The 13,948-nt window shown below is 40.1% G+C and overlaps 1 protein-coding gene across 3 annotated transcripts in view; it reads right to left on the bottom strand.

Annotated features, from left to right (window-relative positions):
• Positions 1-11,503: 11,503 nt before the first annotated feature.
• SINHCAF (SIN3-HDAC complex associated factor) overlaps positions 11,504-13,948 on the bottom strand; it is a 32,137-nt gene continuing 29,692 nt past the window's right edge. For all 3 annotated transcript variants that reach the window (XM_032855139.1, XM_032855137.1, XM_032855138.1), the window contains exon 6: positions 11,504-13,590. In XM_032855139.1, the coding sequence (XP_032711030.1) occupies positions 13,431-13,590 (160 nt within the window). In that variant the 3' untranslated portion in view covers positions 11,504-13,430. The remainder of the gene's footprint in view (positions 13,591-13,948) is intronic.

Below are 13,948 nucleotides of genomic sequence, written 5' to 3'. Positions count from 1 at the left end.
ATCGAGCCAAGTATTGAGTTCTCTCACAATGTGGAAAAATAACTAAAATGTGGGCTTTAAACATAGTTAAGGTCTAAAAGTTCTCTCCTTCGGGTGAGTAAAGAATCTGGCAGCTTGGTCCTCTAAGCTGACTGGCATAGCTGATTCAAGGAATATGCACCACAATAAGCTCCAGTTGGTGTATTTTCTGCACAGAGCACACTTTGCAGTTTCACTTCATACTTAAAGCCCTAGCAATGCTGTTTTCTGAGCTCCTTTGATTGGAGAGAGACCATTCCATACAATGCTATTTTTTCCATGCTTCCTATCAACGGTAAGTCTCCTTTTCCATTACATACAATGTCCATTTCACTAAATACCTTGCAGTAAAGATTTCTTAGAGAAGATATAAAGACAAAACCACGGGGGCACCTGGGTGGCTCAGTCAGTTAAGCTTCCACATCTTGATCAGGCCTCAGGTCACGGTAGTGAAGTAGAGCTCCGTGTAGGGCTCCGCGCTCCGCACTCAGCATGGAGTCTGTTTGTCCCTCTCCCTCTGCTCTTCCCTGCCTCTCTCTCTCCCTCTCACTCAAATAAATAAATAAAATATCTTGGGACACCTGGGTGGCTCACTTGTTGAGTGTCTGCCTTCAGCTCGGGTCACAATCTCACTGGAATCGAGCCTTGCATGGGGACACATTTTTTTTAAAGATTTTATTTATTTATTTGACAGAGATTGCAAGTAGGCAGAGAGGCAGGCAGAGAGAGAGAGGAGGAAGCAGGCTCCCTGCAGAGCAGAGAGCCCGATGCAGGGCTCGATCCCAGGACTCTGGGATCATGACCTGAGCTGAAGGCAGAGGCTTTAACCCACTGAGCCACCCAGGCGCCCCTAAATTAAGAACATTTAAAAGATCGCACTAAGAGATCTGAAAGGCAAAAAAAAAAAAAAAAAAAAGAGAGATCTAAAAGGTAACCTACAGGGTGGGAATAGATATTTGCAATACATTTATGTACACATACATTATGCACACACATACACACACACACAAAGCCTTCAAAGGATTCATATCCAGAATACATATAAAACGCGTATGAATCAGTAAAAAAAAAAAAGAGAGTCAAGTAGGAAAATACAAGACTCCAGACATTTCACAAAAGGCTATATGAACGGCCAATAAACACCTGAAAATGTGCTCAACTTATCAGTCATTAAGGATATGTGGATTAAAAGCTAAAAATGTGACCAGAATGACTAAAATGAAAAGATGCTGAATACCAATTGTTGGCAAGGATATGGAACAAATGGAACTCTCATACACTGCCGGTAGAGTACAAAATGGTATGAACACTTAGGAAAATCATTTGCCAATATCTCTAAAAAGTGAACATATGCAATATTCTATGATACAATAATTCCACCCCTACTATATATACTCAACAGAAATGTTATCCATATGTTCACCAGAAGACATGTACTATAAGGTTCATCAAAGCCACCAAAGTATCTATGAAAAAATTATGGGACACTCAAATGATGAAAATTATATTGTAAGGAAAAGGAGCGCTCTAGAACCATATACAACAATACAGATGAATCTTAAAACACGGTATAGCAAAAAAAAAAAAAGGATAGAAAAGAATACGTGTTATCCAATTCCATTTATATAAAGTATAAACACAGGCAAAATTAATCTACATTATTGGAAGTCAGGGAAAGGTAGTGACTGGAAAGGAACATGGGTGGGGGGGCTTCTGAAAAAAACTAGTAATGTTGCATTTCTTGAACTGGATTCAAGTTACATGGGCGTGCTCAGTTAGCAAAAGTCATTGAGCTATACATTTATGATAATGCCCTTCTTTTTTTTTTTTTTTCAAGTAGGCTCCACACCCAATGTGAGGCTTGAACTTACGATCCTGAGATCAAGAGTCACATGCTCTAACTGACGAAGCCAGCCAAGTGCCCCGATAATGTCCTTCTTTTTAGGTTTTACACTTTGATGAAAAGTTTAAAAATAAATGTACCCAGGGAAGCTTAAATTTTTAGTGGCTAAATGTTTCTCTTATCTGCAAATACTTTTCAAATTATTGTTTAGTTTTTCAGATTTCTACTTACAGAATTTTTGGTACTAACATCAAATTGTTTCTTATCAGTTGGCCTTTCTGAACCTCTGTTTTCTCATCTGTGAAATGAGGACAACAGTAAAATTTAAGTCAGTGTGATTTTTAGGGGTTCCTGGCTGACTCAGCCAGAAGATGCAACACTGGATCCTGGGGTTGTAAACTCATGCCCCATGTTGTGTGCAGAGATTACTAAAACAAATAAATAAACTTTAAAAAGGAAATAAAAGCCAGTGTGATTTTTTAAAGTGCTTAGCATGTTGCTTGGCACAAATGTTCACTGATAATTTAATGCTTTTCTCTAAACCTATGGGACTTCCCATGTGGCTCATATATAGCATCCTGCACTAACCTCTGTCTTAGCATTTCTTACTGACGATTTTCCAATACTGTGAGGCACTGGACAGCTGGGATACTGTGTAATATACAATATTCCCAGAGTCTAGTTCAGCATCCGGCATAGAATAAGAACTTGGTATTTATTAAGTAGATGACTGAATAAGTAAGTTTGCAGTATATTTTATTGCTAAATTATGGAATCGCATTCATTTTCCCTGAAACAAGTTTTCTTGGTTTCTTTCATCCACTAATAATTTCTCCCTAAATATCCTTTCTACCCTCCCCTCATATTCTTCATTACCTGTCTTGTTAGGGCAGCTGTAGAACTTCATTTTTACAACTGCTAAATCTAAATAACTTCATTTCTACCCCCCACTCAACCTTCTTTAAAAAGCCTTTCAAGTCATAATTCTTCTGCTCTGGGCCAAATGTAGAGACTTAATTTTGATGAATAAACTGGTTTGGCCATTCCAAATGTTATAATTTCTACAACATTTCAACATGATTAAGAGAAAATAATCTGGGGCTAAGAACTGTGGGCATCCAGCTGAATGGGAGGTGAAGGAAGAAACCAGAAATCCCCAGCTAAAGCCAGGTTTTTGTTTGCTTTCCACGGATGACGTGACATGCTTAATAACTTTACTCCTGAGGGAGGATATCCCATTCTGAAAAGCACACTACGTGATCAAGGCAAGGGAGAGGAAACAACTGCTTGGTAAACATATAATATAAAACAGTTCTGGCTGCTGTCACTCCTTCTCCCTCAAATCTAGGAGGTTCATAAACCCACTTTCATCAAAATCATCTCTTGGGCTTGAAATTAGACAGCCCCCACCCCCAGCCTTCCATGGCGCTATGGTTTCCTTCAAATACTTTTCATCTTATTGACATGTGATACACACACAGAGAGGTATACAACTCTCCAAACCTTTCTGATCTCTCCTTACTTTATTTTTTTTTAACATTTTATTTATTTATTTGACAGACAGAGCCAGTGAGCACAAGCAGAGTGAATGTCAGAGAGAGAGGGAGAAGCAGGCTCTCCACTGGGCAGGGAGCCCGATGTGGGGCTCTATCCCAGGACCCTGGGATCATGACCCAAGACGAAGGCAGACACTTAACCGAGCCACCCAGGGGCCCTTCTCTATTTTTCATTAGGAAAAAAATGAATATGTACCCATTTTTTTAAACATGTTATGCAATTGTAGCACTGTGCTGATATTATATATACTATAAAACATAAAATAATGCATAAGCAGATCTTAAAATGTATCATAAGAAAAAAATTTTGGAACTATGTATGAGGAAAGATGTTAACCTAGACTTACTGTGGTGATCACTTTGCAATATATACAGATATCAAATCACTGTTTTGTATACCTGAATATATTACGTGTCAATTATACCTCAATAAAAAAGGAGAAAAAAGAATGAGAAAAAAATAAACAGAAATGGCAGTCTTCTGAGATAAGGCCATTTCAAGGAAGAACACCTTCCTTCTCCTTTGTAATAATTTAAAGTTAATCCCAGAAAATAGTAAGGGCTGGTTTTTAGTTCTTATTAAAGAGTAAAACTGTTTTTTCCACACTTGATCTTAGCCAAAAGGCCGAGAAGCGGTATCAGTAAAACTGTTTTTTCCAAAAGGAACTAAACTCTCCAAACATTTAAACGTTTCTAAGGCTTACATTTAAGCTAAATGACTACTTAGCTATGGATGAAGCAATGGATTAGCTCGTTTTAGCTCTACACCTACCTACCTATGTGACGGGTAGGTAAATTTCATTTGTAAAATGGACGTGCTCACTTGGATGATGCCCAAAGCTTCTCAAGAGTGTGATGTGTGACTAGCACCACCTCGTGGACATTCCTATAGAAATACATGCTGGGGCACCTGAGTGGCTCAGCGGGTGAAGGTTCCGCCTTCAGCTCAGGTCATGATCTCAGGGTCCTGGGATCGAGCACCGCATCGGGCTCTCTGCTCAGCAGGGAGCCTGCTGCCCGTCCCCCGCCCCGCCTGCTTCTCTGCCTACTTGTGATCTCTGTCAAATAAATAAAAATTAAAAAAAAAAAAAAAAGAAAGAAAGAAAAGAAAAGAAAGAAAGAAATACATGCTAAGGGAAGTTAATGGCCAGGGCAGAAAAGCTGCTGATTAAAAGAGCAGTAAAAGGTCTTAGTCGCTCAGGTCTTTCTGGCAGCCTCCTCAATAATTCATAGTTCACTGGGAATATGCAAAATGGTTTTAGTTTTTCAGGAAAAAAAAAAAAAGAAAAAAAGAAAAGAACTATGACATTTCTTCCTCGTAACACCTGACAGACCGACATACCCAGGATGCTCTAGAAATAGCCAAACCTATCCCTACCGCACTCCTCCCTCATCCCTGGCTTATTTGGAAAAGAAAAAAAAACATCACAAAGAAACCTGAAATCTGTCTAATGAAGAGTTTAAGTTACAAGAGCCAAAACACCTCTGAAACTCTGCACTCCAGTGCCACTGTCTTTGGCACCAGCCCAACAGAGAGAAGGGGGCAGCATTTCAGTTACACAGTGAATGGTGCTCCCTTGGAGCTGTTCCAGGCCAGGCTGGTGGAAGCAGGCCACTGGCCAGGCTTAAACTGTTCAGAGATTTGGACCTGGAGGCTAAAAGGTATTCTGTACTATTTCAGCATGTTTGATGAATTGATTCCACTGTTACAACACACCCAAATTTTACCCTTCAAAAACCATCCCAAGAGCCTATCTTGGCCACTCCCTGCATTTCAGGACACTTTTGTGCAGCTTAATTGTAGTATATTTGGCACCGCCTCATGCCCTTTATACACTTTCCCAATCCTGGGATTCATGTGTTGCCAAAGCACAATCATCTTGTAGTGAATACATTTTCTCCTTTAGGCTCGGAAACTTAAGCTGTAGAGCTCTTTTTTGAGGGGGTAGGTGTCTTGATGTGCGATACTGAAGACCTTTCCTGTGTTCACCCTAACTACAGATAATACAAGTTTTCATTCCTATTGTAACCACTTAGACCTCATGAAGACGAGAAGAACAAATGATGGCACACACCTTTCAGTGCACACCTATTTTAGGCCAGGCCCTTTATGATGCATTCTCTCATTTATTCTTTTTGGGTTGTTTTGCTTTTTAGATTTTAAATATTTATTTATTTGACACACACAGAGAGAGAGATAGTAGAAGCATGGGGAGCAGGACAGAGAGAAGAGAGCACTCTGCTCAGGACCCTGCAATCAGGACCTGAGCCAAAGGCAGATGCTTAACCGACCGAGCCACCCAGGCACTTCATTTTCTTCTTATTACAGCTCTACTATAGTTCCTCCTATTTACATAGGGGGAAATAAGCTCAAAGAAATTATCAGAGATCATAAAGCCAGAAAGTACCAAAATTAAGATTTGAACTCAAGTCTTCTGACTCTAATTCCATTGTTTATTCATCTATGCCCTGGCGATATTTACTCACAAGTTCATGTGCCAAATATAACCCCTACACCTTATCCACAACCACCTTACTTCTGAATGGAAACACAGAGAAATCTTCATTATGAGTCAAGGGCCATGAAAGGACAAGAATAATAAGCACAACACCCTAAGCGAGCCAAGATCCTAAAAGGAGTCAACAATGACACAATTTCTCAAATGTAAGGGACTATTTAGAACATGTAATAGGGTGTTGGACACAGATGCTCAATGAATACTTGAATGAAAGTTTAAAATGTCTCACAGTACTTACCACCCCACAGATTGTTCATTTACAAAAGGAAAAAATGTCCTTTAAAATGGAAAGGTCTGGCCACCAGTATCTTAACCAAGTGATCAATCCTAGCATTAACCAGTGGGGCAACCTGACATTGTGTGCATCTTGATGTGATACAATAAGAGATGAACCACATAGCTTGTTATATATTCTTACCAAAAAGTATAGTCCAAATCTACTAAGAAAACCAGAAAAAATCCAGGATGTGGGACATTGTAAAACTGACTGGGACACTTCAAAAAACTCAACATCATGGGGGGAAAAAAGGCAGGGAGGACTATTGCAGAATAAAATGTATGCAAAAAACCTTGATTACATCCTGGATGAGGAGAAAGTTTTAAAGATTTTTATTTGAGAGAGAGAAAACCTGGGGGGATAGTGGACAGAGGGACAGATGAGAGAAAATCTCAAGCAGATGCCCCACTGAGCAGAGCCCAACACAGGACTTGATCCCAGAATCCTAGGATCATGACTGAGTTGAAATCGAGTCAGACACTTAACCAACTGAGCCACTCTGGCACCCACAGGAAAAGCTTTTAAAAAACATTTTTGGGGGCGCCTGGGTGGCTCAGTCACTAAGCGTCTCCCTTTAGCTCAGGTCATGATCCCAGGGTCCTGGATCAAGCCCCGAATCCGGCTCCCTGCTCAGCGGAAAGCCTGTTCCTCCCTCTTCCACTGTATTCTCCTCTCTCTCTCTGTTGCTGTCAAATAAATAAATAAAATCTTAAAAAAAATAAAAATAAATAAAAGACATTTTGGGATAATAGGGCAAATTTTCCCATACAGATTGTATTAGATGTTACTGAGTTATTAATTATCTCATGTGTGGTGGGATGCCTGGGTGGCTCAGTTGGTTAAGCAACAGCCTTCGGCTCGGGTCATGATCCCTCTGTCCTGTGACAGAGGCCGGCAGAGAACCTACTTCTCCCCCTCTGCCTGCCTCTCCTCTCCCCCTCCTCGTAAGCATGCTCTCTCTCCAACAAATAAATAAAATCTTAAAAAATTGACTTTCAAATGATTCACCAAAAAAAAATTAGACAAAGTACATGTGGTAAAACGTTAACAGTTGGTAGATCTAGGGAAATGTTAACAGTTGGTAGATCTAGGGAAAAGTTACACCGTTGTACTTTCCTTCCACTTTTAAATGTATTTTAAATTCTTAAACTTCATCAAGATCATTAGCATAGGAACACCTGGGTGGCTCAGTGGGTTGGGCCTCTGCCTTGGACTCAGGTCATGATTTCCAGGTGCTAGGATCCAGCCCTGCATCAGGCATCGGCCTCCCTATTCAGCAGGGAGTCTGCTTCTCCCTCACCTTCCATCCCTCCTCCCCCTTCCCCACTTAGGGTCTAAAATAAATTTTTTTCTTTTTAGTATTTATTTGACAGAGAGAAAGATCACAAGTAGGCAGAGAGGCAGGCAGAGAGAGAGGAAGAAGGAGGCTCCCCGCTGAGCAGAGAGCCCGATGCAGGGCTCATTCCCAAGACCCTGAGATCATGACCCAAGCCGAAGGCAGAGGCCCAACCCACTGAGCCACCCAGGCACCCCTAAAATATTTTTTAAAAACAGACCATTAGCATATATTCAACTCTCCTATGAACTTCTGAAAATACACAACATAAATATGTATTGTGCTATTTACACAATAGTAATCACTGTGCTAGACTCTGGAAACAATAGTGGTGAGAAAAGACATAGTTCCAGCTTTCGCAGAACCTACTCAGCATTTAATTATGAGCAATGTGGTGGTACGGTGGCTGAACTGGAAGGCTTCTCCATGTAGTACCTGAGCGGAAACCTGAAGCAAGAGTAGGTGATGCCTAGCTGGAAGGTGGTGGGGAAATAGGTCAGGGGGACCAAACAGTATGTGTTAAGGCACTAATGATGGAGTTGGTCAATCTGGAGAGTGACAGGAATGTATATTCCTGCTGTTTCCCACAATCTCCCACCCTTTCTACAGTGGGCCTCCTGGTTCCATTAACCACTTCCTCCCTTCAAACTTTCAGACCTAAAGGTGGTAAAAGCACCCCAAGATTACTAGTCCTAGTGTTACTGGGCCTGAGAACTACATTCTACTCAGGTTTCCCTACACCCTGTGCACCGCTTAAGTCCCTTTATTAAGTTTTCCTCAAATTATACATTTTCAGTAAGTCATCTACCTCCTGCCCAGCACCCTGAGTGATAAAAAGCTCTGGAGATAGACTTGAGAGATGCCAACATATTTTTAGATAGTATCTGGGATGGTGGGAAGTGTAGATGGCCCAGAAAGAGGGCCGAAGATGACCCTGGGACCAGCAGGCATCTGAGGTAGGAAAACCTAGAAGTTGCTGTGTTATCAGCCAAGAATATTTGAAGATACTATCCACTCTATCAAGTGCAACTGAGGGGCTGAATGAAAAAACTGATGGCTTTGGAATGTCCCATGAGAAAGCTACCAGTGGTCCCTGGATGGGCATAGAATCAACACCGGGGTGGACTGTAAAGGTGGTTGGAGGCAAAGAACACACTTGTTACCTTAAAAAGGTTATGTGTGGGGAAGACATAATTGTTCAGGTTCCTATTTTAATCCTACTGATCAATGACTTGCTGAATAATCTTGAGAATTTTGAGTCTTAATTTTTGATATTTAAAACAACTGCTCTTTCTTGTAACTATAAAAAAGCAAAACCAAAAACCCCGGGCAATGTTAAAGCTAATGTAAGCTGAGCATAGACAACTGAAGTTCTAAAATGGAGCAAATTATCCCCCCCCACTTTCAAGCACTGAAACAAAGGACAGGCTTTGCCAAAATCTTTCCAGTTCTCTAAACTACAAGATTAAGCTCTTTTATACTGAAGCCTGCAACTAAGTATGTCCAAGACCCCCTAACTCGACATACAATAAAAAGCAGCTGCTAACTAGGGTGCAAGATATCGGAAACCTAAAGCATTCTCATGATCACAATGAGTAACCGAACTCTACAGTTCGAGAAATTGTTAGAACCCTCAGATCCCTTTCTTTGAGAATGTAAGCCTGTGAAATTATCTTTGATCCTATTTGGCATTTTCCTCCCTTCTCAGTTCACTGAACATCACACAGAAATGATTGCCAGAGTACCCCAATGCTATATCTGGAGCAGTAGGAAACTGTTATAGGAACGCTGAATCAAGAGGATCCCCGGACATCTTCCATCCTTCACTGCAGAGCAAGCCATGGGCTCTGGCTACCTTCATTTATTTTGAGAATATCCAGTTGTTTCACTACACAGAAAGACAGTATATTACTAGGTACACCACAATGGAGAAACAAAACCTGATCAACTGATTTAGACTGCATCAGCCAACCTCTCAGCAAGGTAACACTTGCCTCTCATTTTCAGCCTTCAAAACAGAACAAGGTAACCACCTCCAAAGATAGGTTAAGACAATACCACTGCTATAGTAGGGACGGGGCCAATTCAGTGAGGAAAGGCTTTGGATCAGCAAAGTTGGTTTCATTTAAGTTACAAAAGACCTCCTGGCACCTCCACTCACCTGTGAACAGGTTTTTGTTGTTTTGTTTTGTTTTTAACTTTGCAAAGTTGTTTAAACCATGTTTAAAAGTGTCTGACCCACAGTAGAGGAACTTTTTTAACTTGCTACAGAAAGCACTTGTAATGTAGGGCTAAGAGGCCTAAATTCAAGTGATTCAGTCAGAAAAGAAAATGAGGTGCCATGGCAAACACTTCTAAGATGTCCCACATGAGCCCCACACCCCACCTCGTTGTGTTCATTGTGTCATCTTCATCCGACTGTTGGCAGGACCTGAGGAGACTTGGACTCACTAACAAACTGGCTCTGGAGACCTGTGGGCTTGATGCAGCAAGCAGTCACATCAGAACTGGGTGGCAAGGAACCCAGAAGCCCTGCAGCCAGTTAATGAATCTGGATTCTCCATCCTCAAGTCATAGGAAATGATTTCTGCCAACAACCCGAGTTTAACTTCAGGTTAACTTGGTAACGTCAGAGTACTAGATCAGGTGTTGGCAAATCATCTGGACCACTCTAAACCAAATTTAAACCTTAACTGTATGGGGTGCCTAGATGGCTCTGATGGTCAGGCATCTGCCTTCCATCTCAGGGTCCTGAAATCAAACCCCACAAACTCCCGGCTCAGCAGGGAGTCAGTTTCTCCCTCCCTGTTCTGCGCTCTCGCTCTCTCTCTCCCCCTCTCAAATGAGCAAATAAAATCTTAAAACAAAACAAAACAAAAAAACCCTTAACTGTAGCTTAGAAAGTTTGGCCCACAGGATTCATCTTTCCCAACTAATCACCTGTTCTTAAAACTTTGATATGGCAGCACCTGAGTGGCTCAAGTCAGTTGAGTGCCTGCCTTCGGGTTCATGACCTCAGGATCCTGGGATCGGGTCCCATGGAGAGCCCCCGCATAGGGTTCCCACTCAGCAGGAGTCTGCTTCTCCCTCTCACTCCGCGACCCCCCCCATACCCCTGCTCTCTCAAGGAAATAAAATCTATTTTTTAAAAGATTTTATTTATTATTTATTTGACATAGAGAGATCACAAGTAGGCAGAGCGGCAGGCAGAGAGAGAGGAGGAAGCAGGCTCTGGTTTCTGCTGAGCAGAAACAAGATGCGGGGCTCGATCCCAGGACCCTGAGATCATAACTTGAGCTGAAGGCAGAGGCTTAACCCACTGAGCCACCCAGGTGCCCCTCAAATAAATAAAATCTTTAAAAAAAATAAAGTTGATATGGATCACACCCTTAGATTCCTCATAATTCTGTAAATTATTTTACAGAAGTTTGGAGGCTCACAAAGGCCAAGTGACTCAAATGGCTAATAAAGAGGCAGAGCCAGAAATTAGAGACCATTATCTGACTCCAATGCCAAAATCCACCTTTCCCTATAATGAGTTTTATAATTTCTTTAAAGTCTCAATGAGGATTCCCACTATGCCAACAGACAGTAACAGTAAAACCACATCATAGACATTAAAACACTGGAGACATTTTAAAAAAAATAGTAAGACAAAATAAAAATAAAATACAAAACAGAAGCACAGAAAAGAAATAAGGAAACAAAAGGAATAAACCAACCACTGGAGAGATTTTGTTCTTCATTATTAAAATCATCTTACCTACTAAAGTTAATTATTGATCATGTCAGTTACAATGTCTTTTATTTTAAAGTATCTCTCAGTAAAGAGGAGATTTTTTCTTCATGGCTTATTATAAAACTTACGGAGTTAAACTGAGTATCTGGGAAGGCCAAAAACGTTAGTTTTTCTTAACTAAGAACACCTTTTAAACAAAGCCACGAAACAGTTGCTTTTATTTTCTAGTAAGACTAGATTTATTCAATACCCTAAGTAAAAGTTTTGATTATAAGTATCCAACAGTATAAAAAGTACAAAACAGATTTGTAGATTTCTAATATATTAATACAAAGTGCATGACTACATACAGTACATCCTACAGGCAAAGAGGTGGAAGGGGAAAAAGAAGACTGTGGTTGAGGTCTAGTAATAAATAAATAAATACAGAAGTAGAGATGATCCATATTATAGTATATTCTACCACCAACACTGTAGCCAAAATGTACAAAAAAAAAAAAAAACCATTTCAAAATAACAGGAGGAAGATGATAATGGCTGGGACTCTTGTAATACACCTCAAAGGCTGTGGGAGAGCCAACCCAACTCACTGTGTAGTCTGTGCATATGGTGGCTTGTAGTTTTTGCCATAAGGAAGAAATATAAAATTTTAAGTTTAGATTAAGAACTATAAAACTATAGGGTGCCCATAAAAAGTGGCTCACTCCTTACTGTTATTTATACTATCCAATTTTAAAAATCCAGTTTTAAAAATAAGCACTGAGTTATGTTACTATAAGGCAGGCAAATGATCCTCCCTTATTATGAAAAGTCTGAACTGGTGATATGTTCTTCCTGAACGTTTAGAAAAGAGGCAATGAGAGTACTTTGGTTTGGGTTCAAATAAAAGGCTTTCAAAAGAAGACTTTAGAACTGAAGAGCTCCGTGTTCAGGATTTATCATCGAGTATCTCAAGGTTCACAATGCCTGACTACAAGAAGCCAAACCTAAACCAACCCACTCAGCATTAACACACACCTCTTTTCTTTTAGTAGAATTTTACTTTAATATAGAGTGAAAAGAAACCCAAAACCCTAATAGGTTAAAACAAGTCAAACAACCACTCTACACAGATAAAACCTTCACAAAGGTCAACTGAAGTAATCCAGAGCTAAAACTGAATTGTGCAGATTTTCAATGAAGTCACCAGTCATGTAACACAAACAAAAGTCAATTATTTACACACTAGGCAAGCCCTCTAAGAAATGTGCCCCAAGAAGCATTAACCTTTGTTTATTTGTGTGTGCCATCCTGAAGACTTGCACATTTTTTCAGATAATTTAACCTTTTTAATAGAATGTGATCTCTACCATGTGGTAATGCTTTGGTACTATTCCTTTAGGATTGCTCATCCTAAAACTTGACATTTCCCCAGAGGAGCTTTGATTCTGTTTTAGAAGTTTCAGTATAGATTAAAATCTTTATCAACTATCAATATGGAGGGAGGTGACAGAGGATGCAACATATACAGTCAAGTTACCTCTCTGTATATTTAGAAATTACTCCTTCAAGGTATTTGCACCAGAGAGCTCAGTCTGTCCTGCTTCATATTCAGTAGTACAGGTTTGAATCATCAGAACCTTGGCAAGACCTTATTATTGCAAAATTATTAACAACTACCTCTAGGGGCAAGTCCATGTTACTGAGTTATGACAAATTTATTATCATGAAGGAAACAAGTATAGCCAGCCATCTTAAAAAATGCCCCAACCACTGCTTCTCAATATAGAAAGACTAAAACTACATACGTTTATCATACAACAAATCCCATCTCTGTCCCCTGAAATTCCCCTAGTTTCATTCATTAGAAGGGGATTAAGAAAAAAAAAAAAAGACTTAAAGAGCACTTTACAGCAGCATTCAGCTTTCCTATGAGATACTCAGCATCTTAAATATTATGTACACTTTTTTTTTTCTTTTAGTAAGCTAGACACTGGCTTCAGAGTTTGTGGAACTGGAGAAGTAACAACCCATTCAAAACTACTCTAGAAATTGTCTTTTGGCAGAATAGCAGGTATCCGAGTTAAAAATAGGAGGGTTTTTTTGCTTTGTTTTCTTTGCAAAATTTAAATCATTTTTGTTCCCCTTCTACCTAAACCTCAGTCACCACTCCTGAGTGGAGATGGGCAGAGGCTCTGGCCCCTGCTCCTCTGGCTTCTCAGCAGCTGTTTTCTTATTGCTGCAGCAAGGCTTGAATAGGTGCGTGTCAATGAGGACTTCCCCAAAACGGCCTTTATAGATAATCCCACAACATATTTTCTGTCTAAAAGAGAAAAATGGGAGAGAAATAGATTAATAAGGTAGAAAACTATTAGTACAAGAAAACAAAGGGGAAAAAAATCTACATCCTTATAACTAAGTACAGGATGAGAGCAAACTTTCCAACTGAAAGGCTCCTAGAGAGATCCCCCAATTAGCTAAGTTATGTGAATGACCCAGGCCCCTTAAATGTCACACTGGAAGCTTATCAAATATTAAGGGGATCAGCAGTCATTCTTGGGGGTCAGCAGTCATTCTTAGAGACAGCAGTCAGGTTCAGAAGCTGCTCCTAACATTACGAACTGTTTCCTCTAAAAATCACTGACTCTTAGAGGGAAAAAAAACAAACAGCCATCATAAAC

Source organism: Lontra canadensis, unplaced genomic scaffold (assembly GCF_010015895.1).
Source record: "Lontra canadensis isolate GAN:19392208 unplaced genomic scaffold, GSC_riverotter_1.0 scaffold9, whole genome shotgun sequence".
NCBI lineage: Eukaryota > Metazoa > Chordata > Mammalia > Carnivora > Mustelidae > Lontra > Lontra canadensis.
This window is presented reverse-complemented; position numbering and strand designations above follow the sequence as displayed.